Source organism: Oculina patagonica, chromosome 2, assembly GCF_052425735.1.
Source record: "Oculina patagonica isolate OP01 chromosome 2, crgOcupat, whole genome shotgun sequence".
Classification (NCBI taxonomy): Eukaryota; Metazoa; Cnidaria; class Anthozoa; order Scleractinia; family Oculinidae; genus Oculina; species Oculina patagonica.
The window spans coordinates 37726990-37754830 of NC_135759.1; the positions used below are offsets into that span (position 1 = coordinate 37726990).

At 39.0% G+C, this 27841-nt stretch overlaps 1 protein-coding gene across 3 annotated transcripts; it reads left to right on the forward strand.

The window, feature by feature from the left end:
- The first annotated feature begins 13 nt into the window (after window positions 1-13).
- Window positions 14-27709, forward strand: LOC144644593 (uncharacterized). 3 transcript variants are annotated; one of them, XR_013569150.1, is made up of 36 exons: window positions 16-892; window positions 2068-2244; window positions 2728-2795; window positions 4149-4255; window positions 4862-4977; window positions 6251-6357; window positions 6561-6680; window positions 7856-7991; window positions 8630-8758; window positions 9215-9265; window positions 9450-9524; window positions 9914-9990; window positions 10260-10338; window positions 10535-10689; window positions 11237-11500; window positions 11942-12058; window positions 12197-12269; window positions 13381-13599; window positions 13992-14197; window positions 14629-14871; window positions 15548-15916; window positions 16656-16740; window positions 17426-17549; window positions 17986-18248; window positions 18629-18885; window positions 19648-19674; window positions 20123-20212; window positions 21157-21207; window positions 22471-22543; window positions 23732-23821; window positions 24427-24510; window positions 24645-24701; window positions 25505-25576; window positions 25691-25720; window positions 26000-26452; window positions 26494-27709. XR_013569150.1 is itself a non-coding variant. In XM_078504113.1 (35 exons), exons 1-35 carry the CDS (start codon window positions 545-547, stop codon window positions 26054-26056), a joined length of 4593 nt encoding a protein of 1530 aa, XP_078360239.1. In that variant the 5' UTR covers window positions 14-544; the 3' UTR covers window positions 26057-27709. The 3 variants fall into 3 exon arrangements, 2 of the variants coding, with proteins under 2 accessions (XP_078360239.1, XP_078360238.1); XM_078504113.1 differs by having other exon boundaries at window positions 14-892; window positions 20126-20212; window positions 26000-27709; XM_078504112.1 differs by having other exon boundaries at window positions 26000-27709.
- Window positions 27710-27841: the final 132 nt, after the last annotated feature.

The window sequence follows — 27841 nt, forward strand, 5'->3', positions numbered from 1 at the left end:
TTCCGATGAGAAGCGATGAGAAGCGAATTATCCCGTAGATTGAATCTTGTAGTCTTGGAGCGAAAATTGATTGTTTTGATGGTAGTGATCACACATACAAGACAACAAAATATTGCAAGGTGGCTTATCAACCGCCGTTAAACTGTTGACTGTTTTTATCCATTGAGAAGTTTATAACTCGGTCGTTAGCTAAGTCGTGGTCAACGCTGTATTGATCGTCTGGCTGTACTTTCGGCTTGGCTCTTTCCGGCCATCTTGTTTATAGCTCGAAAGACCTGAAGTGGAATTTTAGAACTTATGCTTTCGATGATGGCCTGAAAATAGGATAATTATCTTTTCAAAACGAAACGCTTTTCTACGGTGGAAAGCTCTTTAGATTCATCAACTGGTCAGACAAAATTGGCAACGTCTTTAGACAGAGCGGCGGTGGCTAGAATCGAAGATCTAACCATGATCCCACGACCAAACTTTTGGAGAAAATCCATTTAAACATCGTGGAACACGGAGTTACTCTTCCTGAAGTCTCGATGATGTGAGGCAAGGAATGGCTTCAAGTTCAAAGGATGCACAAAATGAAAATGAAGGTCAGAATGACTCGGAAACTGCGCTATCCGAAAGGCAGGAAAATACAGGCCATAGTCGCTCGAACAGCGCTGTTTCACCACCAGCATGGCGGGTTGTGTTCTTGAGTTCGAAAGTTCGGCATACTGCCGTTCTAAACTCGGCCGCTCGATCGTCAGTTCTGTTTGTGCCTTACAAATACGACAACTCAACTCTGGAATCGCTTCTGCTCCAAGCGCAACAAACTCTAGCGGGACGAAAAGCCGAAAGCATTGCGTTTTTAGCACACGGACAAGGGAGCAATATGGTTATATGTGCAAACGACGATCAGGTATGCTTTACATAATATACAAAACATTTATTGGTTATATTAAAATTAAACTAAATTCTAACTTTTTAAACCTCTTTTAAACTACTTAAGACATAAGCTCACATCGGCAGTAAAATACAAAATTATTTTTTTTCAGTAGTGCGAAATCTTATTTCAAGCACTTTATATTCTGAAATGGAATTTATTTTTAAATTTGTATTGGACACCGGAAGCATTTATGAAAGCTATAATTTTAAAGTTGAAAAGCTCAAATTATTTTCGAACGACAGCTGAACTCTTGTCCCTGTTATGCATGCAGGGTGACAAGAAAATAAATGAACTTATATATCACAAAACAGTGTGAATATATATGACGAAATGACCTGGACGTCAGTCAATTTAAAATAGCATGAAGTCGAAATTTTCTTTTGAAAAAGTTTGTGAAGTACTTTCCTTTATATAGTGATTGCTATTGTGCTAAACGCTAAATCAATATTCGCATGTATGTAATTTTGATAAGACGTTTTTTTGTTTTGTTTGGGGAATTGTGTTAATCTATTGAACAAATAATTCAGCCAAGCCGCGTATATTAAACTTTACTGTCACAAAACATGACAAGAATCTGTGGACACAAGAAAAATTTATTAAAAAATTAATAACATGCATATAAACGTGAAGTTTGCAATTGTAATTTGCACTGTCATCTAGGAGGCTTTTTTAATTTGTTGGAAAAACCCAGTCTGAGTAAAGGCCCAGTAATACGGTCAACATTTTCTTTCAACTTGTCTTCCAACAATGGCTGAATTTATACAAGAAAAAAATTATCCATCAGCGACGAATTATCCATCTTGAAAGATAATTTGTCTAAGTATAAATTCCTTGCTAAGGTGCTGTTAACATGGAGATGGGGGACCCCGGGTAGGTGAGCGTTTACTTGCAATCTTACGCACCCCGCCATCCCGGGGTGACCTTGACCCCTCAGTTACTGAACTGAACGGGTTACCCCACCTATCATGTAAATGTGATCAAGATAAAATAAGAGATTGTTTGGACAGGCAGGTTACCCCATCTAGGAGGGTTGGGGTACCTCCCTGTAAATAGACCCTTAAATGAATTATGGAGCTAAATTTGAAGACAGGTAAGAAGGTTTCATCTGTAGTTTCTACGACTTTTCAAAAAAAAATGCTTTCCTCTAGGTGATTTCTCTTCATGCTGTCAAGGATCTTGATGAGTTACAGAATTTCTTCACTGAACTTGTCAAGACTTGCCTTGATGCAGATTCACCGGGTGCACGACTGGACTTTCTTGCTTGCCCTCTCACTCAAAGCAACGATGTACTGGAAATTGTGGAGATTTTGGAAGGCTTAACGCAAGTATGTTACTAAGTTGATAACAGCTCACTAGCTATTTTTAATAATGTACTCTAGCAACAGTTAACAATAAAGGCTGTGAGGTTTCTGTTAACAAAGGATGGGCACTTTTGTAATAAATCAAGTTAGTAATAGCACCTATTTACAAGGCTTAAAAAAATTTAAAAACTTTAAAAAAGGAAAAAAAAACAGTTTCAACTAAGACTTAAGTCATCATCAGGGGCATCAAAGTGTTAGTTGAAACTTTGTTTTTTCCTTTCTAAAGTTTTAACAATTTTTTTAAGCCTTGTAAATAGATAGCCTTGTAAAGCCTTCATTATGGACAAAATTATATTGTTCTCATCAACATTGCAATGATAACTATTATTGCATATTAAATAACAGGTCGCATGTAATGCCGTCATGTATATCTTAGTCTGTTAAACTGTAAGTTAAAGGTTTAATTTATTGTGAATCAAACTAACGTCAACTATTGTCCATAAATAGGTGGCAGTTGGCATGACAAAAGAGATCATGGCAACAGATATAAGGAGTCAAGGTGATGAGGAGTTAAGGTAATAAGGGAGCATACAGAATAAAGTTATTACAAACTGTAAACGCTCACAGATACACTTTACCCTAGTATAGAAAAACTAAACCCCAAGTTTTTATTAGAAGCTCAATTTTTGGGGAAAAGGTTTTTAAAAAGATTGAGTAAGAAGGAAGAGAGAGCTGCGAGCATTTTTGCTTCTTGAACAACTAGGTTATCTGAGAATCCAACATTGACTTACCGGTATCTGTAATTTTTGTTATGGGATACATCTAGTATGCATGTGATGCCTAAGAACTTTCTTAAAGATAAGGATTGTGTACAACATGTAACTGGGTAACTACACTATTCACCCTGAATAGTGCTCATAGTCCTGACAAGTTGATGGAAGGAGGTATCTCATGGTCAATGAAAATTTTACATATTTGTAAAGAAATCATGGGCCATTAAATCTCATAAAACTGAACACGATGAAAAAAATTTTTCCCTTGAATTCATGGGTTTACACTACCATTACTTACACTTACTACTTATCCTCATCGGGCCCATGAGGACTCTTGAGGCCGGCCAGAAAACTGCGCCATCCATCCCGTTCCACCGCCGATGCGACAGCAGCCCCCCACGAACGCCAACCCAGCCGGTTTCTTTTTGTCTCCACAGTTACACTACCATTAATAGCCCATAAAATTATGCCGTTTTCATGAGTATTTCATGGCTTTTGAGCACCATATTTCAAAACATTTCATGAGTCATGAATATGGCAAATTTTCACAGGGTTTTCGTAGGTTTTTCCATGTATTTTTCATGACACAAAATATCCTGTGAATTTACCCTGAATTATCCATTCATGAGTTTTGATCTTATAGTGATGTCATGGACAACCATTGTATTTGGACTTTACACACCATGAAATAACATAAATTGTTATAATTTTATTTGTTTATGGTAATTCCATTAAGCTAGGCACAAACTAGGGGACTTGTCGCGGGGTATAGTCGCAGGGACTTATCCCTTAATGTGTACTAGAAAAAAGTTGACCGATTTGTGGGACAATTGGTCCCTGCGACTAGTCCCAGAAATAAAACCAGCTTAATTTGTGGGACTAGTCGCAGGGACCAAAAATGTGGTCCCTGCGACTGGAATCTCGATGCAAAATACGAGTACACATTAGGGGACTGGTCCCCGAAGCAAGTCCCTGTGACTAGTCCCCTAGTGTGTGCTGACCTTTACATGTACAGTGTTCAGACCTGCACTGTCACCTGCAAGCCATATTCTCTAAACAGAAACCTATACCCCTCTAGACCTTTTAACTTAAATATGTTTTATTTTACTTTTTCGCATGTGACTCAGTGTACAAAATATTTGATTAATGTTGCAGTTTACATCCGGGGGAGCTTTACTTCAAGCAAGAAAAGATGCGAGGTTGGTCAGGTGTTCAGCAGCAAGATATTAACAACTTTGAAAAGATAAGAACAGTAGGAAAAGGTAAGACAAGTTTCTTTCTTCATTAAAAAATGGCAAGGCAACAAAAAGGTCCCAAATAATTGGTTTGACCGTCTAAAACTCATCGCTGATAGATGAGCTTGGTGAAGGTGCCTCTGATAACGAAAGTGGGTGGCGAGCCTCAAGCAGGGTGCAAAGGTATCCATGGCAACATTGAGAGTGGCAACCATTACCAGGCCCTCTCACACTGAGCAGTGAAGAGATCAGTGGAGATACTTACCGATCCCTATACTTCCAAATCCACCAATGAGGGAGGGAAGGAGGGTGAGAAAGCAAACTGCAGCACAAAAGCATGTTTCAGAGCTTGAAACAACCACTTGACCTCACACAGCTGAAATACAATACACCTAAGCTCTGCAAAACCCTTTAAGTCATGTCACAGCTCATGGTCACATGATCGCCGCTGACTGGTATTGGCTCGATTTTATCTTAAATTAAATTTAGCAACATGTATCTAAAAAAGAAATTTGGAAAATTTTACTATGTGATTGGATGCCTTTAGCATTGAATTAGCTTGTGTTGAGTTGTTTTAATTATGAAAAGAAATTTTTTAAAGCTGCCACTGACACAGTCTGTGAAATGTTTTAGGGGCGTATGGAGCAGCAGTACTATACAGAAAGAAAGATGATGATTCACTTGTCATCCTAAAGGAGATTTCTCTTCATGATCTGACAGCAACAGAAAGGCAGATGGCCATGAACGAGGTTTGTTAGGGTGTTTAGTTTTAAGTTAGTCACAATACTAATATTATACAACTGTTTTTGTGTTTGGGAAAGATGAACGTTGGATTCGTTTGTCTCACGATAGAATGGCTTTGAGGTGTAGATCATGACGAAAAAGACTGCAATACTGCTAGTCGTCATCAGGTGATGAGGTAGATTGTTTGCATATGTCACTATTTGTAGCATGTTGGTTCGCTGTTAATTAGACAAGTGCATTTCGATCCTAATAATTATTAAGACAGTTAGATGTTTGTTCCCTTGTAGGTCCGCTTTGTTGTCAATTGGCTGTTGAGCTTTTTTATCGTAGGTGTCCAAGCTTCAAGAATTTAAATTTCACTATTTCTATTGATATTATTGGGATCAAGTCTTTAAGAATTTGGATAGCCCCTTAGACCCTACATGTATGTGTGCTTTGGTGAAGGTCACGATCAATAAACTTATCTTCTTTTCTTTTCTTCCTTACTTTTCTTCCTACAGCAGCAAAACCTCGGATACACCTTTAATGTAATAAATAAATGAGGATTGAAATGCACCAATAGCAGAAACCAACATGCTAACAAATAATGGCATACAAACAATCGACCTCGTCGCTCGATGAAGACTGTAGTAGTATTGCAGACGAAATATCGTGGTCTACACCTCAAAGTGATTCCATTGTAAAACAAATGAAGAAACGTTCATGAACAACAACCACATCTTCTAGTGTTTTTAAAACAAAATTTACTGGTAATAAACATTTGCAATAAAAAACAATGAACCTCTCATTTGTAATAGCCTGCAGGAAATGCAGTTGTGCAGCTGGTAGACTTGTGAATGTTGGTAAAAAGTACATTTAATGGCAGGTGGAAAGCACCAAGTAAGGGAAGGGTCAAAACAACACATGCAGACAGTACATCACACAGTACAACACTGCTCATTTTATGTCCTGATATACCTCCAGAGGACTGAATGCAGTCTTAGAGTTTTCCTTTCTTTTCTTGCCTGTCTCACTGGTAAATTGACTTACACTAACCTGCATATAGTCTTCCTTGAAATTGTCCATGCTGCAAGCTTCACGCACATTATGTCAGAAAAAAGTTGCAAGGTGATGTCTTTTACCACTCACTTATTCCAAAAACCTGCAAACATCTGGTGTGCTTGTGAAAAGATCAGACAAGTGTTCTACAAAATTTGCATTCATTAAATGAAAATTCTTTAATCTCATCAGTCAATAAGATGTTGGCATATAATGTAACAGCGTATCTTTCCTTCACAGGCTAAAGTGCTGTCTAAGCTTAGTCTACATCCTAACATTGTCAGCTACTATGACAGTTTTGAAGTTGACGGCACACTGATGATTGAAATGGAGTATGCTGATGGAGGGTGAGTGTTACAGAATAACCCTGGAATTAATAAGTAGCCATGCAAAAAACGATAACAAGGCTCGCATTGACATGGCGAAATTTTCAAACAGCTGATTTGCCTTGCCCATTTAAACACCTGGGTGGAGAGAGGCACTGAGAAAGTAAAGTGTCTTGTAATATGTGAGTAGCTCATTGTAGTTATTATTATAATTATGATTTCAGGACCCTTGCTCAGTACTTGACAAGACTAGAGAAAGACATGGAAGAAAGAGAGATCTTAATAATCTTCCAACAGATGCTTTCTGCCTTGAAGTATATTCATGTGAACAACATCTTGCACAGGTGTGCTGATTTTGAAAAATATTTTCTGCTTTAAACCTCTTTATTTCTAGCAGTTGGTACAAATTGTGTTCTAATTAACATCTCTCTTCCTTAAGTTAGTTAATAATAATTCAAGTTAGAAGAATGAATGACCTGATCATGGTAAAAAGAATTCACAGTGGGCACAAAAAAAAAAAAAAAAAAAAAGGTCAGCTTCGAGCCAAGTGGCGCATACTGCCGGAGCTTATCCCGGTTTCCTTAGCATTAAGCAGCTGGGAGTATTTCTACTCCCCCCTGGATGGGATGCTAGTCCATCGCAGGGAACCCCCCAGCATTATTTCGCCGGTACCCATTTATACACCTGGGTGGAGAGAGGCACTATGAGAGTAAAGTGTTTTGCCCAAGAACACAACACAGTGACCCCGGCCAGGGCTCGAACCCGGAACGCTCGCTCCGGAGTCCGGCGCGCTAACCATTAGGCCACTGCGCCTCCCATACAGTGGGCACAAAGTGACCCAAAAATGCTCACCTTCATTCATCTTTTTCGTTTCTAATACTGACCGTAATGATTCGATTTAGCACCCGGGGCGCTCATTTACTTTTGGCACCTCAAGGGAGGGCACTTATTCGAGACAGGGCGCTTATTCGGGACAGGGCGCTTATTTAATTTTTTTTTTTTTTTTTTTTTTTTTTTTTTTTGAGAAAGAACAAAATGTTCAGCACAAAATTTTAATAATTTTTAAAATTTTTTTTTTTAAATTAAAATATAACTAACAATTACATAAACTGTAACAGTAACAAATTGTTGAAAGTTCAGTTACTTTTAAAGAATTGTTCATTTTTTTTAGCAGTAAACATACATACATGTACGGTACAGTGAATGTTCATAAGTTTATCTAGTCGACGTCGATGACTTAAGTAGGGGCAATTATCCACAATAGGGGCGCTTATTAGAAAAGGGGCGCTTAATATAAGAATGGGGGCGCTTATTGGAAGGAGGGCACTAAATCAACTCATCATTATGGTAAAAATTGTATGTTTTTTGTTTTTTTTCAAATTTTGAGTTTTTTGGCTGTAAAATGATGTCACAAAGTTGGCGCCATTTTTTTTAAAATTAACATGGAACAGTTTAGAGTTTCTGTGCTGTCCAGTGCTCATGATTGAAATCGACAGTTGTTGTAACTTGATTCTTTCAGGGATTTGAAGACAGCAAACATTTTTCTAACTAAGGAAGGTGTGGTCAAGCTTGGTGACTTTGGTATCAGTAAACAGCTTGAAGGCTCCAAGGCAAACACCGTGCTGGGAACACCGTACTATATTTCACCAGAAATGGTACATTTAACTAAGCTACTTTGTCTGCTGTGTTGTCAAACTATGTTCAGTGCTGTCATATCTCCCACTGGTGGATGCCCTTTGGACCAGAAAAAAGTGTCCGTTAGAGGAGGGCTATTCTGCTATGGGAGATTAAAAAACAATGTAGTTTTTGTATGAAGTAAAAAGACAATGACTTAGAGTACACTTACTGTAAAAGGAGGTGTCTGCATATGGGAAGTGTTTGTTGGTGGTGTTTCAAATACTAAATTCTTTTCTTCTCAGTGGGACATTAGAAACTTGCCAAGGAACGTTTTAGTCACTAAGTGAAACCTTTTACAGGAGGTTCTGCCTGGCCTGTTACATCAATTAATTTCCTATTTTTATAACTTAAGTTGATTTTGATGTTCTTCTTCCGTATGTTTTTTTAATTAGTGGAAAATCCTTAAATAAACTTGAAGTGACTCCCAAACAATTATCTCTGCATACCATTTTACCCAGAGTACCCCCCTCTCACCATAGTCTCATATTACCATTACCCCCGCAGTCAACCTTGGCTTCCAGGAAAGTGAGGGTCCAACAGAAAGTTATTTACATTACATTAATAATAAACAACAATCTAGATACTGATTTACTTTTCCAAACAATAATTTTTTTAGTGTGAAGGTAAAGAATATAACCACAAGAGTGACATCTGGGCTCTTGGCTGCATATTATATGAAATGGCCAGTAGACAGAAAACTTTTGAAGGCTCCAACCTCCCGGCATTGGTGAACAAAATCATGAAGGTAATATAAAGTAAGGGCTTATAATCATATCACAGTCAACATCAGAACCAGTGCCCCAGAAGTTGATTAACAATGACATTTCCTGTTGAAAGTGGTAGAGTGATATTACCCTTTCTTGTCCTTCGGCAGGGGTTTGGGAGGAGAACACAGCTAAAAAATAATGTTTTTGTTTTATCCCATTGTTGAAATACCTTTTTTATCCAATTATTGGATGAGAATTTCCTGCGAGGGAGCACTGTGAAATGTATTTTAATTCGTGATTTGTAATATTATTTCAGGATGCAAAAAGAACCTTAGGCTTGAAGGATAATTATTTTAAACTTTAATCAGTGATCCCATGAATGTTTATCATTTTTTTAATTATTTGTCTTTGAGCAAGGCACCCTTGTAGAAGCTGTGAAGCCTATCATTATGGTGAGGAATCGATCTGGTGTACATGTGTTCTTTTAATTGCAGGGTCAATTTGCCCCAATAAGAGGAAATTATAGTCCAGAATTTAGATCTTTGGTGAGTTTTTTTTAAATATGTATATCTACTATGAAATAACAGATGAGACATTGCTGAAATAATTTATCTCTTATTTCAGACCTTTTCCAATTCTAAAGCTGTTCTGTTGCTGGTTTATTTAATATAACAAAGAGCACTCATTGCATCAGCATTCATATTTATGTTAAATTTATCTTTTCTTCAGGTGGCAGATATTCTTCAAAAAGACCCAGACACGAGACCAGATGTAGAAGAGTTGTTGAATGAGAGAATTCCAAAGGTACTGTCAGTAGCACTTACAACACAACTTGCCTTACTAATGACCAAGTGTTTCTTAATCTCAGTTTTTTTTTTAGAAGTTTTGGTCCCATTAGACAGTATGACAGAAGCAGCATACCAGTATATGTTAACTAGTACTAGTGTTGCTATACATGTATGCACAAGTACAATTGAATGTCTTTAACTCGAACCCTCAATTGCTCAAACTTTCTGCTAATTCAAACCTTTCTTGATTCCCCTCCAGGTCATTTGCTTACTAATTTTACCCTTGATAACTCAAAACTCCTGATAAAGTGAACCTTAAAATTAGTTTACATTTTCCTTGAAGGTTCCAGTTATCGGGATTCAACTGTAATACTAGAGTGACTTCCTCTTATTTTCATCCTTCAGCTCATGAAAAGGTTTGAAGACACCAGTGAGGATGAACTTGGAAGCTCCATTGATCAAAGCCGCAAAACAAAAAGAAGGTACAAGTAATAAAATTGTTCTGTTCTAGTTTTCAATCTGTTGTTCCAGTTTTTGTTGTATCTCTAAATTTGCTGCTCAGAATCTTGGGATTTTCTTGGGCAACTATTGGTACATAAGCAGTTTTCAAGTGTCTTCGGGCTATCTTCAGGATTATTTTGTGATTGTCATTTTTTTGCACTTACAAGTGCATTTACAACATTTGCATTTACAAGTGTTACACTATACGGCACCTCTTGTTTAATATTGTGATTTTGCCATCTTGTTTCAGAACACTTCTGTATTACTTAGACTTATTATACACCAACATGTGCCCTATTGAGATTCCTGCAAAGGGACAGCTAAGAGAGGTCAGGATATACATGAATTGAGATTATATTTAATGCTTATTTTTTTTAATTCTGGGAATTTAAAAATTCTTTCTACGTTAATTTTATTGTAAGAAGAAATACTCAGTTTCCTTCTATTCAATAAATTTGAAGGCATTTTGTGGACTGATTTTTGATATTGCCCAGTTAACAGATATTTACACACTTCTTTTTAAAGGTTGCTGTTGGTAGCGACCATGTTGCCATGGTAACAGTGGAACATGCTGTATACACATGGGGTAACAACTGCTGTGGTCAGCTGGGTCATGGTGACACCAACAGACGAGACAAACCAACACAAGTTGAAGCACTCAAGGCTAAATCTATTTTGAAGTAAGACTATGTTACTTTGCTTTGAGAATTTGGTTTGTGACGGAAATGTCATGCTGATGTTGTTTTGTTGGAGGGGAACATGAATGGGGAAAAAACAAGATAACAAAATAGACAGAGGAATGCATTGTGCGGTTTCATGACAAGTATGTGGGGTGGAAGAGTTGGGATGTGGCGAAAACAGTGGCACAGAACAGAGAGTGTTGGCCAGAGAATGTGACAGCCTTATGCTAGGAGCATATACTGTTTTACTAGCACAATTGGGAGGAGTCTACCAGTTAAAGAACTCTAGTCAGCCCCTGCCATTTTTGATGCCATAAAAATTATGAAAATAATTTATTGTATGGTAAAGCAAAATCTTATTACATTGTTGTAAGCTGTTTAATTAATACCTTTAACAGTTTCATGGTGATTTCTTTCTTTTCGACATGCTTCGCCTAAAATATAATGCTGAAACTCTTGTATGTAAACAAAAACAAAGGGGTGGCTGACTAGCGTCCTTAAAGCACTTGGAATCCAACTTATGAACATACTTTGTTTTCTTTCACAGAGTGTGCTGTGGAGGCAAATTCACCGTGTTTGTCACTGACAATGGCATTGTGATGACTTGTGGCCTGGGTGAACAAGGTTGTCTAGGGCATGGTGACTGGTCCAATTCATCAAAGCCAAAGTTGATTGAAACCCTGTTAAGTTTTGACGTGACATCTGTCAGCTGCGGCAATGCTCATGTGGCTGTTGTGACCAGTGATGGTGTTGTGTTCTCATGGGGCTGTGGAGATGATGGCAGACTAGGATTAGGGGATGAAGACAATCAGTAAGTGAAATGCCTTGTGTGAAGTGCGCAGAAATGGTCCTCCAATTATAGGCACGCAATTTGCATGCAGATGACCCATGTGTGCAGAGGAATATGTAGCTGTAGCTCTTCGCATACATTGCAGACCTATGTATCAGGTGATAATTGCAAAGGAGTATGGAAAAATTAAGGGCATCAATGGGATCCCAGAAAAAGAAACCTTATCACTGTTGGGTTCTTTTGTTACTTGTAAAATGCTGTGTTTATCCTTACAAGAGTTTTCTCTTAGATTTGTAAATTATATTATCTCGGAACTTCAGGCCAAACTCAAAATGCAGGGGAGAATTGAATTTTGCTCACTGTCTTGATAATGTCAGCCCAAACCAATATTGAAAGTATTGTAAGTAGCAGCATTGTACTTGCCAGTACATGTATGCATCTTTTCTTCTTTCTGTTTAATAGGTGTCTCCCCACAGAAGTGACAGCCATAGATGACACAGTGTCCATAAAAAAAGTCCGGTGTGGTTCTGATGGCACAATGTTCCTCACCGATACAGGAGCACTTCTTGCTTGTGGCAGGTTGGTACACCCTTTCAGTGTAAGTTTCTGTCAACTGTCGGTACTCTGGAACAGACAATGTTCTATACTTGTATATACCTTTTTTATGAATCTGTTATGGTTGTCTATTAAATGGTTTTTTTTTGTTTTCTTCAACAGTAATGCAAACAACAAGCTAGGACTGAATAACCGCCAGGGATTTCTTATGCAGATGAAAAACCTGTTAAATAAGGTACAGTGCTGATCTCACAGATATTACAGAATTATTAAATAGTAATTGAGTTTTTTTCTCCCTTTCATGAGGGGCTTTTAAACTTTATAGAGCATTTACAGCAAGATGCAAACTACTCACATTACAAAGTAATTGAACTGCCTACCTCTGCATGCAACCTTCTGTAAAGATTGTAAGGGTGGGGGAAGAGTAGAGCAGGGGGGGGGGGGGGGGGGGGGGGAGAGATATACAACTGGAAGAAACTTCTGTTGCCACACAGTACCTGCATCCAAGGTTGTTGTCCCAGGGGGGGGGTACTCCTTATAGTGGCCTATAGGAGGAGGCTCCACCCGAAAGGGGTCCCTTTTTCATGTTTCAGGTATGTAAAAGGGTATTTCACAAATTTAAGGAATATATGAAAATATAGGGATATCAGTCATTTAGGTATTTAAAAGAATCTGTAATTTAAATACGCACATTACGGCTGTATCATTGTAATTTATTAAACTCTACATAAAAATGATAACAAGACTTCCTGTTTTAGGTTTATGCCATGTCTTTAAAGATGAATTCCAGTCCGTACTGCGCAATCTCGGCTGCAATGTTTATGTGAGCCCACACGAAGGAATGTTTACAAGCAAAACTAAAAATTCCACGACAAACTTACCTTTTTCTTCATAATTAACACCAGATATCCTTGCAGAACAAATAATAAAGAGTAGAGAAACATTGACGCTATTTCAAACCGACGTTTCAGCTCATCGGAAATTCTTGAACGAAACGAACTGTAATGGCGGACTAAAAACTTCATGTATGCTGTCACCGAATTGTAACCTTTTCAACGAATTCAAAACAAAAACGAAAACAAACCCCGAGTCTGCGCAGTACGGACTGGAAATCAGCTTTAAGGAATATGAAAGGGGTAACTTTTTTTCATTAAAAGGTATATATGAAAGGCGTGCCTTTTCTGTCAAAATGATATATAAAAGGATGAGGGGTTGGACTCGGGGCAGAGCCTCCCTGTACAGATTTTTTTTTTGAGTAGCCCCCCCCCCCCCCCTGGCCCGGGTAGTTGTGTTTTATTTATTGTCTGTCCTACTTTGTTCACACCTTTATTTTCTGTTCTGTATAGGTCCAGGTAGATGGTAAGAATGTACCAACAGCCGTCAAGGTTTTTTCCAGGCACCGTGTGTTGGACGTGTCCCTGGGACCAGCTCACAGTGCGGCGCTTGTGGAACCAGGCCTGGTGTACACATTCGGCGACAATCAGTATGGTCAGCTGGCATGCAACAACTGTAAACCACGTGACGTGCCTGCCATTGTCAAGGCGTTAGAGGACAAGACTACTACGGTAAGATGTGAGATAAGTGGTCTCATATTCAGGTCACGTTCACGACCCTTATCTGACCCATGTGCCACTTTAGGCGTTGTAAGCCGGGAGTGATTTTTTGAGGCAGCCTCGATGGTTCGTTTCTTTTCGTTTCGCTCGTTTCTTCATTTGCGCGTTCGTTTTTTCGTTCGTTCGTTCGTTGTTTGTTCGTTCGTGCGTGCGTGCGTGCGTGCGTGCGTGCGTTCGTTCGATCGTTCGTTCGTTCGCTAGCTCGCTCGTGCATACGTTCGTTCACTCATTCGCTCGCACCCACGTTCGTTCGTTCTTTTCTTTTTTCTCAGAGTTTTTTTTAAAAGTTCATCGTAGAGCTCTCCGATTTTCCGGACTGACTGAGTCCTTGTTTCTTTCTGCAGATGATTTTCTGCGGCAATGGCTTCACTGTGGCTGGAACAAATGATAATGACCTGTATTTCTGGGGAACGAGGCCCTCAGAAAACAAGCGCACACATAGTGAGAGTGGAGACAAGACGGATACTGAAGGAAGTAACCGAAAACACAAGAGAAATCCAAGCGGAAGCATGAGTATCGGCAGCGCTGACAGTTTGGACTTGTCTCCTGGGTAAGAACGCTGAACTAGCTAGTTTGTTTTGGCGATTAAAAACTGAGAGTTGCCGAAATGGTCATTCAGTTAAAGGGGATTTGTCACGGGTTTTAACAGATTGTTGAACAGCCAAAAAATATATATGTGTCGTAGCCGGGAAACCTAAAAATTGCTATATTAAACCACTGAAACTGTTAACAAGCGTTTTTGGCTGCGGATGACTAGGATGGAAATGGATTATTACGACTTGAAAAATTGAGGCTAAACTGTTCAAGTTGTTTCCGACGGTCTTCAAAAAATCGATATTTATAGCGGTGGTTTGATTTCTCTTCGCAAATTAAACTTTATATCTTCCTTCAGATATTCTGAACAGTTCAGACCACTAAAAATGCGCCAAATCTCTGGAGCTTGGATTTGAATGGCTAACAGATTAATTTCCTTATTTTCAGGAGTAAAAGCGATCATAACTCCGGTAGCCAGACATCTCTTCCAAAAGACGCCAAGAAACGCAGAGAAGGCGTGTTAGAATGCTCGAGCTCAACAAGACTCGAACGCGGCAGAAAAGAAGGAATGCAGGAGGGATTCTCGATGCCGCAGTCCTACAAGAAGAGGAAGGATGGGGTACAGGAGGGCATGGCACAGCCGGACCTCATGGGCAGCAGTACTAGTTTGATACCCAAGTATATGGATGGGTAAGTGTAAAAAAAGGGTAGATCACTAAACAGAGTTTTCACGCAAAGATTTCATTTCTCTGTATCGATTGGTTTGGTGGCTTTCTACAGAACGATTATTGGAATGAAATTATGAATATATGAAATCATATATTTGAACTGCGGATTAAAAATAAATGAAGAGAAGATCCTCGCAGTTTCATCTTCATCTTTCCCGGGTATATTACGAACCAATTTAACGACCAGCTCCCAGTTGGCTTGTTAGCTCAGTTCGTTAGAACGCTGCACCGGTATCGCAGAGGTCAGGGTTCGAGTCCCGGCAAGCCTGATTTTTTCAGGCTTTCTTTTCGAATCTGCTTAAGTTGTGTTCATAACTGCGAGGATCTTCTCTTCGATTATTGGAATGTTGTGCTATTACGAGAAATGAATTTCCTTAAACGTTCTGGAAGGTACTGTCCGTGGACATTACGCCAACAAATGCGGTCATGTAACGTTGTTCACGATGATCAGAAGATGATTTTATCCGTGAATGGTCTCGAAAAGGGAATCCTTGCTCAGGTACGATAGGCAGAGTGCGTTCTATGAGTTTTTTTGGTCAACTGCAGAGTTATGCAAAAACAACGTAAAAACGCAATTCTTGCGAGACTGCACCACACTATTGCGCCATTAGCAATTTTCCCTTTTCCCTGTATTTCAGTGTGTTTTCGGACGCCGAACGAAGTGACTGTGCGTCAAGAGAGGACCCGTCCGTAAACTACATCAGAAACAGCTCGCGCAGAGGACAGATGAGCGATCAAACGTTCGCTGCAGGGTTTCTGCGAATCAGTGACATTGAAACAATGCCTTCGCCTACACGCCTGTTTCACTGGGATACTTACACTATGTATGGAGCCGATCAAGAGCACGAATTTCCCGTTTATCTGCTCGATGTTGATGGTTTTGGCGTCAATGTGTTTGTACAGATAGAAACTACTGCACCGCTTCCTGTAAGACGGAGGTCGAAAAAACGTTCACAGAAAAAAGCCAGTGAAAGAAGGTTGTCTAAACAGACTACGCTTTCTGACGGGTAGGTGGTGTCACGTTTTTGCACGTGTATAGTACTAAAAATGCATACATTTCACGCGGGAAGGAGTAAAAGATTAAATTTCTGAGCCACCTTGAAACCCGCCCAGTGCTTCCCGCACTAAGCCTAAAGAAACTACGAATAGTGGTCCAATTTTACTGAAGTGATAAACAAGTGATATTATTGTGATGCCATCAGGAACTTAGAAACTTGAAAAAGTCAGGCTGATTTTTTCAAGTTTTGTCCTTGTGGACTGGAAAAACACCTAAAAATTATTATGGCTCCCTTCTTTCTTCAACAACAACTTACATTATATCTCCATCTTGATGTACTAGGTGCATTTCGTGTATGAAAAGACCTTTTCGCCAATTTTAGTACTTAATTTTAGTGTTGCTATTTAAATTGACCTTTTCGTTGATTTATAGTTCTGTCGCGAAAAGCTTGACAGGAGAATTTCCTAGCAAAGAAACGACAGTTCACTGAGCTACATTTTAGTCGAGTAAACAATTTAGTGTGATAGGTCACAGCCGACGTTAGTTCTTTCTATTACAGTTATTTCGTTAGCAGTCATTTTCCTTTCCTTTGATTTTTCATTTTGAACACCATCTATTCCCCTTTCTAATTTTCTCTTGCCCTGTCGCATAAGATATAAGCCTGATATGTGTATGAGTTTCGCTGGTTGAATTACTGTTTCTTGTTGTTGTTATTTACTGTACATATTCTGCATGTTGTGTATTTACAGTTCCTTTGGTAACAGCCGAGGACCTGCTGGCCTGGATTCCTCAATGGGATCAAGCTCTTCAGAATTAGACACCACGCTAGGAGAGGTAAGAATGGCAGCCTGCAGGGTTTTAGACTAAAACACAAAAGAACGAGAAGCGATGGCAGCTGGCGAGACTTGAACCTCTTGCTCGCAATTGCCCGCCAACTTTGATGCGTTCTCATTAACTCCCGTGCGCTCTTAATGAAATCGAGGCTGCGTATATTTTTATCAGAGTCAATGAGAGACTTTACTTGCTTGACAGGCTGATGATATCACCTATTGCGTACTGTCAGCACGTTTTATCGAGCACTGGTGATAGGCTATGAGAGTAAACGAAATCTTTCGTCCACGCTCTCCTCCACTCTTCTGGCTAATAGAGCCAAGGCCACAGGACCACCATAGCATGAACTGGAATTATTGGAGCCCCCCACCCCAGTTGGGTTGCTAGTCTATCGCAGATTAGTACCTGGGTGAAGAAAGGCACTGTGAGAGAAAAGTGTCTTGACCAAGGACACAACACAATGACCTCGAGCCGCTCGAGAAGGAGTCTGGCGCACTAACAATTAGGCCACCGCGTTCCACTTAAGAGCTGGATGAGTGTAACGATATAGAGACTGAATCCGGTGGTTAAAATTTATTAAACCTTCGAGTTCGGTAGTACAATTCGGATAAAAGTCATTCACCAGGTAAAGGTTTATCCACTTCTTTAAGTTTTACATTTCTAAGGTCAGTGTGTGTTTTCCCTTTAGGCTCCTACGTGGCTTAAGAATGAACTTAAGGAAGGAATCGTACCTGGAGGTCAAGAACAAGACGATTCAGAAGATGATAGTGGCAGCGAAGAAGCGGACAGTGAAACTGAAGAAACAGACACTGGTAAGGTGGCAAGGCACTCTTTGAAGCTTTTTGTAATCTAAGGTGAAGTGATTGGCGCACCAAGAATATGAGGGTGAAGGACTGTTATACGGCAAGCTTTTCACCCTTGACTCTTAACTCTCTTCACCACCCCGATGAAATGGCATGTCTCGCGTAAAAGTATTGGTATTTGTATAAATAAAAATTAACTGAAATGCAGCGTTTGCGCATCTCATATAGAGCTCAATTTAATATTTCTTGTAGGCCATCGATTTTTTTTCACTTCCAAACTGTCTGGCTATCTCCTTAAAGGGCTGCGAAATAGAGGTACACAATTGGGAGTTATATCGGTACACAGTTACGGATCAAGTAGAGGTGTAGAGTAAAGGGGCGTATAAATGTAGCAGAGGCTCCAAAGATGTAGCGGCTTAGAAAACCTTTCTTTTTATAACAACAGGTCTAGAGAGAGAGAAATCCAAACTGACGGTCGCGTCAACAGCAGAAAATGCATCAGACAGTGATAGGAACTCCAAGAGTGCCGCAGCAAAGCTCGCAGCAAAGGTGGAGCGATTCAAGCAAAGTCGGAAAGCCCATTCAGAGACCAGGATTGTTGGTGGCGTTGCTATCAATACAACTGTGGATAGTGGTGTGCCTTTAAGTGTGCAATCGAGTTCTGTGTCGGTTAAATCTGAGCCAGAACTGGACAATATCAAGGACAAGGTATATTTTGAAAATTTTTTGTACTTCTTATTTATAACTTTTTTTTGTCTTTAGGCGTTAACCGAGAACTGCATGTCTGGTGTAAGTTCTCGCTCGCTTCCGCCCCTCCCCTCTCTTCATCTCCCTCGCCTACCCTTCCTCTACCCACACAATCAAAATCACATTTCCTGACGCGTAAGTGTCTGTGGTTTTGGCGAAAAGCAACTGTTAGGCACCAATATCAATTTACAAATTCTCCTTTCTGGTGTGCATACCTTTTCACAGTACTAGTTGGGAGTCGTTTCGTGATCAACTTCTCTATTCTCATGCCCAACGTAGTTGATTTTGTATGGATGTTACGAGCGGAGAATTCACTTTCTAATCACTGTCTCATTCTGCAGGATGCTGGCACTAAATCAACCGGATCGAGTACCGCAGATTCTAAAGGATCGTTGAATTTGTCCAAAGTGTTTCCGCGGCCAGCCAGCAGCCCTTCGACTTTAAAACACAAGCGCTCAGCTTCAGATGGAATGATTATTGATGAGAAAACGAGGACGACCTCAGATTCTGGTGTGGAGCTAACCCCAGTGGAAAAATTCAATAGTTCTAGTGAAGGGTCAGGAAGTACAGCAAATGGCTCACGAAAGGCATCTTTAGAGTAAGAATTAGAGCTAGGAAATCCCTCTTGTACCTCAAGAATTGCCGATCGAGCGAGATTGCAAAGCACGTAAGGTAGAGAAAGGAGCGCATGATAACAAATACATCGCCAAATTGGGTGCCTGAGACATCCAGGAGCTTCCACTAGTGACAGCCAGCTCCTAGATGGAGACTGCTCCCATGGCTGGCAAATCCTGGCAAATCAGCCATGAGCCCCTACGCAGGAAGGAGGAGGACAGGCACCCGTCACACTGATTAAACAGTGGAAAGGGAGGGAGGGAAGGGTTTGAACAGACTAAACGCTAAAACTCTGGGCAAACAACGTTCCACTGACGAACGCTCCACTGACGGAAGCACATGGAGCCCTGGCGCATGGGCATTTCCAAAACACCGCTGACGCTTCGAGTTAAATATTTTTCCGTTTGGACGTCAGTAAAAAAGCGCCTTGTATTTTACAAAGTGATGTAGATGCTACGTCCGTTCTTTGTAATCGAAAACTGGCTAGTTTCGTACGCGAGCATTCATTGACTAAAACAAAAAAATGTACCTTTTTCGTAACGACGTAAAAGTGTCAACAGCGTCAACGTCAGATTAAGCAAAAGCTGTTGCTGTTATGAATCTTATGACAAGAGGGTAAAATGTTGTTTGGAAAAAATGTTTTGTTGGTACAGCAACAATTTTATCAAGGCTATTCAAATAAATAGGTGATGCAGGGTGTTAATTTTTAGTGTTGTTTGTTTATTTATTTTCATTTCTGTTTTAGGGTCCGGACTCCAAAGAAGAGTACTGGGTGAGTAAACTTATGATTTCCTTGAATGTTGAAATATAAACGTTCGTATGAAAGAAAAGTGCAACGCACCCTTCTTTGTAAATACACAATTGTTATTTGTAGATAGTTTTGTAGTGATGTTTATACTCTTTGTATTTCAAGTCTTATCCTTCTTACATGTCATAAAACACTGCAAGCGATAGTACTTGGAGTGAATATTTCCTATTTCAGACTTGTAGATTGTGGGGAATAGGTGGAAAAAAACCTGAAATTATACGTTACAAAGTAATATTTTTTTGAAAAGAGGAAAGCGCTTTGCTCGGTCCAGCTTTGTATTTCAATTTGCCGGATTTCGTCGCTCACGCTTTAATTCAATCTAGCAGGCGGAAACAGGATAAAATGACGGCAGAGTAACTTCACTATCTATAAACTCCGTTCTTTTTTATAACGCTCATTGTTCTTGTTTTAGAAGCACATCACCCCAAGCCCCTCGCTCCCCAAGAGTCGGTGAGCGGCCGGCCAACCTGAGCAAATCCGTGGATCGTTATGTAGAATACAGGTGAGTGGAGATTGAGCCAATCAGTGTGACGGTAAACAGTGTAACTAACCAATCAGAGGTAGGAGCCAGACTATGGTAAGCGCGTTTGAAGAAAAGCGCGGGAAAGGTGCGTAGCGCTTGATTGGTGGAGCAAAATGTGTGAGTTTCCCTAAACCAATCACGAGGCATGCTCAAAACTCCCTTTGCTTACTCTCTATACCTTCAGAGCCGAGACGCCGGTTTCCTTCCTTTACTAATCATATACAGTTCCCTCTTATCCAGAATTAAAGAAAACAAACTACCGTATTTTCTCGATTAAACGCCGGACCCCGATTAAACGCCGGCCTCGTATAAACGCCGGGTCAAAATTGCAAGTTTTTAAATAAACGCCGGGGGCGTTTGTTCGAGGTCCCGGCGTTTATTTGAGGTCAAGCTAACAAGTAAATATATTCTGTTTGTCACAAATCTCGATTGCAACATAAACTATCTAATCCGTAATAGTGCACCTTTGGGAAATAATCACCTTTGGATACCCAGGGACACTTTTTCGGGGCAGAACGAAGAGAAAAATTGTCCCGCCTTGACAAAATGCCGCTTGGTCTCGCAGCGCGGTAACAATAAATCAATCTGAAAAAATTGGCAGAAAATTGCTGTCCGTTAATAAACGCCGGGCCCCGATTAAACGCCGGCTTCAAATAAACGCCGGGTTCACGAAGTCAAGTTTGAAATAAACGCCGGGGGCGTTTATTTGAGAAAATACGGTATTCCAGGACTAATTTGCATTGGACACTTTTTTCATTATAAATCTCCTAACTGATTCGAACTCTAGTTATGTCGGCTTATCTTCGATCCGTTCCCCCAGAATGTTTGAAGGAACGGGAGGTTGTTGATCAAGCAAAGACTGGAAAATTCACCTTTAAACTTGCTTATTCAAATGTGAAAAAATGTTTATTTGTTTTTTGCAGAAAACCCGTGGGTAGGGCGCGGCACAGTCAGGGTCCTTCGCGGAAAGGAGGGTAAGTGAACATTACTGACTTTTAACATCAACTTGAACTTTTTTCGCTAAAACACTACATATTGACATATATCTACATATATTAACTCTTGAGCGCTGACGGACCATCGTACAGTAGAACATAAGATTAAAAAAATTCTTTTGGTGGAGGTTTAAAAGAGATAAAATATGTGCCAGGTTTTGGAAAAGTTGAAGAATTCTGTGACGACCTTAACTTGATTATCCCCTCCCAACTTTCCAACCAAAATTCAGTGTAATTTGCATTACACCTGCTGTGGTCTTAACTTTTCCCGTGAGCTTTTAAGGTAATTAGCTATATTAACAAAAATAAATTGCTGTTTTCTGTTAAGACGTCAGAGGTTAATCGGTTTATGGGTATAGCCTTTTTGTTGCTTCTTAAAAGTTTCCATAAATAGGATTATTTTGACTGTATTCTTTATTTGGAGTTACAGATTAAAATAGGAATATTCTTATTTTGTTTGAAAATCTTGGTTTAATGAAATGAAAGAAAACGAAATACTAAAAGTTATGTAACTGTTGTATTAGTTATTTGTTAAAATTCTGCTTAGAATAAGGATACTTGTTTTATTCAATAAGGAATGCAAGGTTTGGAAAATTTAAAATTGCCTGTATTATTGTTTTGGCTTAAAAATTGACTTGCGTTCAAGTCATTCGTCTCAAGTTCTTCTATTAAATGAAGAGTATTTTCGAAAACTATTTCCAGCATTTATTTTTGTACGATATTTGAAAAAACCGCACACTTGCTTTTCCAAAGCGTTTGCATTTCCGCAATTATGTATTGATGGTGTTTGCAAAGCTGTGTATACCTCTGTCACGAAGCAACGAGCGAGTTTAATTTGTATTCAACCATGTCTGGTTACGTTCATTAATGAATCAAAACATGAGACGATGCAATTGTATAAGATATCGATGTGAATATATTCATCGCGAAAAAGAAAGCTAAACACAGACACGATACAATATCATTTCAATTTATTCATCCGAAAAGATATGATTATTTATAAATGATAGCGTACGATGTTGAAACTCAAAAGGATCAATTTGAATTTATTCAGCAAAGGGAAAAAAGCTACGATAGATTACTTTTCTTTAATGGGTAGATGTCAAAAAAATCATTCTTAATGGAGAATTGAATGTGTTTTGACGTTAGCATAATTCTGTATTTAGGCTATTTTTTCACTCTTCCATCTTCAGATTATTGCTATGCTAAGTATTTTTAATTCTGTTTCGTTTCGTTTTACAGGGCTGGTCGGTCGACCGACGACAAGAAAATGTCTGCAAGCGACTCCCGTTCGGCTCATACTCGGCGTGAACAGGTATTTTTGTCTTTTCTATGAGTTAATATTCTTTTCTTTTGAAATGAATATGTTTCAAAAACGCTGTTGTTTAAATGATTTTAATATAATTTGGGATGTCGACTTTGAGATTGTGAGCATTTGAAATGTCGTATTATTTACTCAGTGAAAGAAACAAAACCGCAAAGAAACCTTCATGTTTTCTTTTGGTGTTGCTTACGTTGCATTGTTAGTTTAGTTCTTCATGAAACAGAAATTTGTGTGCACCCTCGTTTCATTAAAAATTTCTACAATTTCCATCACTACCCGATGGGCCAAAGTACGGTATCCATAAATTCATAATTCAACTCTTGTCTGTCGATGTAAATGCTTTTAAATATCAGTTTGTCTTTCAAATCCGAGACATATTTATAACATTAAAAGCCTTCTTCGTTTCTTTATCGTTGGTGGGGGTATAATTAATGAGTGAAGGAGCCATTTTCTTAGAGAATTGTGACTACTTAATTCGTAATTTATTGTTACTTCTGGCTATCGACTCCGGGCTAAAAATAAATGACTTTCTGAACGTACGTCGGAGATCACGCACCCGGTATACGTTCATGATGCGTAATGAAGAAATTTTGGAACACTTCGGTGACTTATCAAGCGAGTTTGGTCTACTAGCCCTGATTTGTAGTTTGGTTCGACACATTCGAGACAAAATATCCAGGACCAGACGAAACTAGAGTGCCATGTTACCGATGAAGAAAACACAAGCAGACACAAATTGCGGGCGATTGCGTGTTTACAGTTCCTAAATTTTTCTTGATTAATGTCTTTTAATACGCCAGCCGCCTAGAGGCCAAATCCATTTCCTCAAATTTAGACATGTCAGAAACTACTCGCCAATGTAATGTTGCTATCCCAATTGACTTCTTATCTCACATTTAATGTTATTTATTCCTCTTAAGGTGAATTTGTCGAAAAAAACCGTTAAATTTTTATTGGTCTTAAAATGTTGAGTATGATTTATTGAAACTGCCACGAGTACGACACGTGACGCGCGTGGTAAAACGGCCGCGTTTTTGGCGCGAAAATTCCCTTCGTTTTCGTCACACAAATTACTTTTTCTCTTCTCTTACTTTTTTCTCTGTTTTGAGTTTAGCTGTAATTTTACAACGTTTTGTTTGGTAAAATCTTTTATTTATTTTCCTCTTTTGATCCGAGCAGGCTGCATTAGAAGAGTTACGCCGCGAATCCGCTGAAAGACAACGAACTCTGCAGGGAGAAATTGAAAGACTTAAGCTTGACAAGGAAGAGGTAACAACAGAAAGTACTCCCCCCCCCCCCCCCACCCGGGTTACTATTTTATACAGGCCTTACAACTACCACCATCTAATTTTTTCAGATTAGACATAGTTTGCAACTTGTGGGAATATGTAGTAATATTTGTCCTCGTGTCTTTAATATTTGTTCCGAGAAGCGAACAGTTTGACTGTGATCTTCAATAAACATAAAATATCGCAGGACAAATGTCCGTGTATATAATTTGAGCTCTTTTGGGATACCTGTTTCCCTTGATTTTAAACGTCAAAAAAATTCTGTCGGCGTTCAAAAGTATTGCAGATCTGCTCAAAACGTTTAGTTCAATTCAATTTTAATAAACAATTAAGTTGGGATGAAAACCAAACATGGGAATATCACTTGGGAGATATTTCCAGATATTTCCCAGTTCTGACCGCGTGAAAAAAATGGATTATAAAAAAAGTAAAAATGAATTACAAAGGTATTTATCACCAAGGGAAAATTGTCTTGATCGTCAGGTTCTTTAACTATTACTCTGAAAAGTGTATGGTGAAGAGAAAGGAACATTTGAAGCTTGGAAATACACGGCATCTAAACTGTAGGTTTTGTTTATGGTTTAGAACGAGCGGCGGTTACAACAACTTCACCGAGAGGAACTGGAACTGGCGGAGAAAGCCCGGGGCGAGCAAGAAAAGGAGGCCAAGGTTAGTACCCAGTCTCCAGTGAGGTACCTTGCTCAGTGTTTTCCTATCACAGTTAAAATTTGTCTCGCGTAATTTATCTCGACACATTTCCTTGTGTAATAACGCCTGAGAAAATTCTTTTTGTTGGATTTCAGGATAGAGAGGAGAAGTTAGCCCAAGAAGTTCTTAATTTAAAAATGGAATTGTCCAAGGTGAGGGAATTGAATTTTGTAACCATTTAGGGAATGTTCGTGATTTATGTAAGAGATATCTCTTAATGTACAACTGAATTCACAAAACTAACAAAGAATGAATGCAATGCAGTTGGCAACGAGAATTTCGAGTTTGACCTTTGGGACTGAATGGATTATGTTGATAGCCTGCCAACTGATAGACCGTTGGTCTTCTTCTTTTCGACTTCCGTGTGTCCGATAAAAATAAAGGAGAATTAGAAAGGGCGCGAGAAATAAAGGAAAAGAGCCATGTGCAAATGGCAATGGGAGCGAAAACAAAGGAAAATTGAAGAGCGCATTGCGAAGAAAAAGAGCGCGTCAACATAGAAAAAGAGTGCAGTTCAGAGAAAGAAGGCATAAGAAAAGCAAAGAAAAAGGCACGGAATAGACCCTTTGCATAAATGGCGTCTGCATTTAAATAACAATACATATACATCCTAAGCCTCACGTTCACGTAAAAAAACCTTTGTCTAAAAACACCCACACGAGGCTAAGGATGTACTAGTATTGATATGCAAAATTGGGCGCCATTTATGCAAAGGGTCAATAAATGGAAATAGCGGCGGAACAAAGGAAAAAGGCGCGAAATCACAGCGAGGGAATAAGGAGGAAAAAGGGCATTGCAAAAGGTCGCAGCAAACGTTTCTCTTTCCATTCTTTACAATCATATCTTTTTCTTTGTTTTGGCTCACTCAGAAGTGTCTACTTGGAAAAGAAATAATGTATTACAGGAAATGCCAGTCATCAGTGTATAAATACTGAAGTCGTTTTGTTTCTTTCAGCAATGCGATAAACTTCAAGACAACTTCAACGTGGTTTTATCACTACAGGAACAGTTGGCTCGAATGCAGCAGGTAGGAAAACCCCTCCCCCTCCCCCTCCTTAATAGTGTGTTGAAAAATTAAAAGGTGACAGCACTCAATAGTAGCATTGTGAAATAGAAATAAATATATATTTTTACTTTATAGGAACAACTGAGGCAGCAAGCTAAAGAAAAGGTTAGTTGTAAGATTATTCAGCGGTCTTAATCACTTTTAGACTTGTCACGCAACGGGTTGTCTCCGTTTTTAGGCTTGTCACGCAAGACATCTTTATTCCATGCCATTCTGTACCATATTGCGCAGTGCAGTGTCTGTTGTATTTTTCTGCTCATAAGGTTGCAAATTTTGCTTCCTAGTTAAATTTTGTTTCTTTTTATCCTATGCTGGTTCTTACTATCCTCCTACTTGAATTGTTTGTCATTGTTTTTAGTAATCCTCTTTCATTCTGGTTTACAGCGACAGAACTCAGCACGGCAGAAAACCACCGCCAGTTCCGTATGTAGTGTGATGTGAAGTGTCCCAACCTGAGTGGAAACGCGTCCAATCACGAGGCCACGTACTTCAGCGTGATTGGTTGATTCAGGATTGTTTCAACTAATCGTGCCAAGCTGCAAATGCTAGGACGAAATATTTCAACTCTATATTTTTAAGCTATAAACGTATCCAATTTTTAGCGCTTTGTTAACCTTTTGATCGGAGCGGTGGTGATTTCTTGTGTTTGTTGCTAAAAGTTGTTACATGGGAAGACGATATGAGTAAACACCCGCATATGATTATGGGTTTCTGACATTACACAGGTAACTGTTAGCAAAATGGTGTCAAGTGTTATATTCCCACAGGCCCATCGTTGCTGTCAGGGACTGTATGGTCCAGCACACCATAGCACTTTTATATCCTTCTTATTCTGGCGTCCTATTTCTTGTTATATAAAAACATGTTTTATTTATCAGGCTGAATTGATACTTAAATATATGGTGTTTTATTGGCCAACTTTCAGTTTAATGTTCTTAATCCACTTTTATTATATGTGGGTGTTTACTGTATTATTCGCTGCTGATAAACGGGTGTATGAATTCGCGCGAACGTTGTCGGAAAATTGAGAAGCGGGGAGGAATTTGCTAATTTTGATGGTTTGCCTTGGGCACTAAAAAATATTTACCTTAATAATTAAAAGTAATTATAATTTGTAAGTGCTTCGAGCAATTTTCATTGCTGCAGAAATTAAATTATTTGTCCCGCTTGTGCGAGGTAACAGGCGAAAATTTGTAAAAATATATACTCAAATGTTTCAGGCAATTTTTATACGTGGTATCACATACAACGTGACGTTTGTACTCAAAATATCTTGGAACTAATATTTAAATTTATTGATGAGGTTTCTGAGATTTTTCCCTAAAAGATTTTATCGTGAAAGTGAGAACTATTCTTGTGGAAATACAGTTGAGAAAATAATTTGTCGGTGAAAGGAAAATGTTTCAATCTAGTTTAAGCTCCACTCAATGAAATAAAAAGCCGGAAATGTACTTGTTTTACTGCAGGACAGTAAAACAACGGCGAAGCAGATTCATTCCTTGCAAAGGATGAAGACGTTTAAAAGTATTAATATAATTAAGAGTAAGTTTTAAACAGTTTTCTGTTTTGTTCGTTCGTGAGTTATTTGTCATGTGGCTTTTGAAAATTTTTATTTAAAAGTGTTTTACAAATGTGTAAGGCATCATATCTCGAAGGAAAAAAGTTAAACATTTTTCTCCGGGAGATAATTTGAAAACAGCTTTTTGTAAAAGAAAAATTCCTTGTGAAAATGATTTCTGTAGCTTGTTGTTCCGTGTTTAACAGTAGATTTAAAACAGAGTCAGTCAACGTTGCAGTAGAGATTTCACTGAGGATCAAGGACGACTTTCTTACTGCCTTTTTCGATCACAAGACATCTGTTAACCGTTCGCCCGCATAGACGGTGTTCCATACTTGTCGCATTAGACGATCTTTCCTTTTGATGTCCTCTTTTGCCATAATCGTGATAGAATACGAAAAAAAAGTAATAATAATAATAAAATTAAAAAAACCTATTTGAATTTTCTACCACGTTTCCCTTCGGAAAAAAGAGTGTATTTTTTGTATGTACGTATTGTTATAATAACAATAAAATAATTATAATGTCTGTGTAAATTTGTGTGATGGTGGTTTTTGATTTCCCTTTGGGTCGGGAGCTTACGGCTAGAACGCCAAGCTACGCTGGCTGTGTGTGTTATAACAAACTTCTCCTCACGCGTTGTGTGCTAATCCAGTCGGGGGGACATC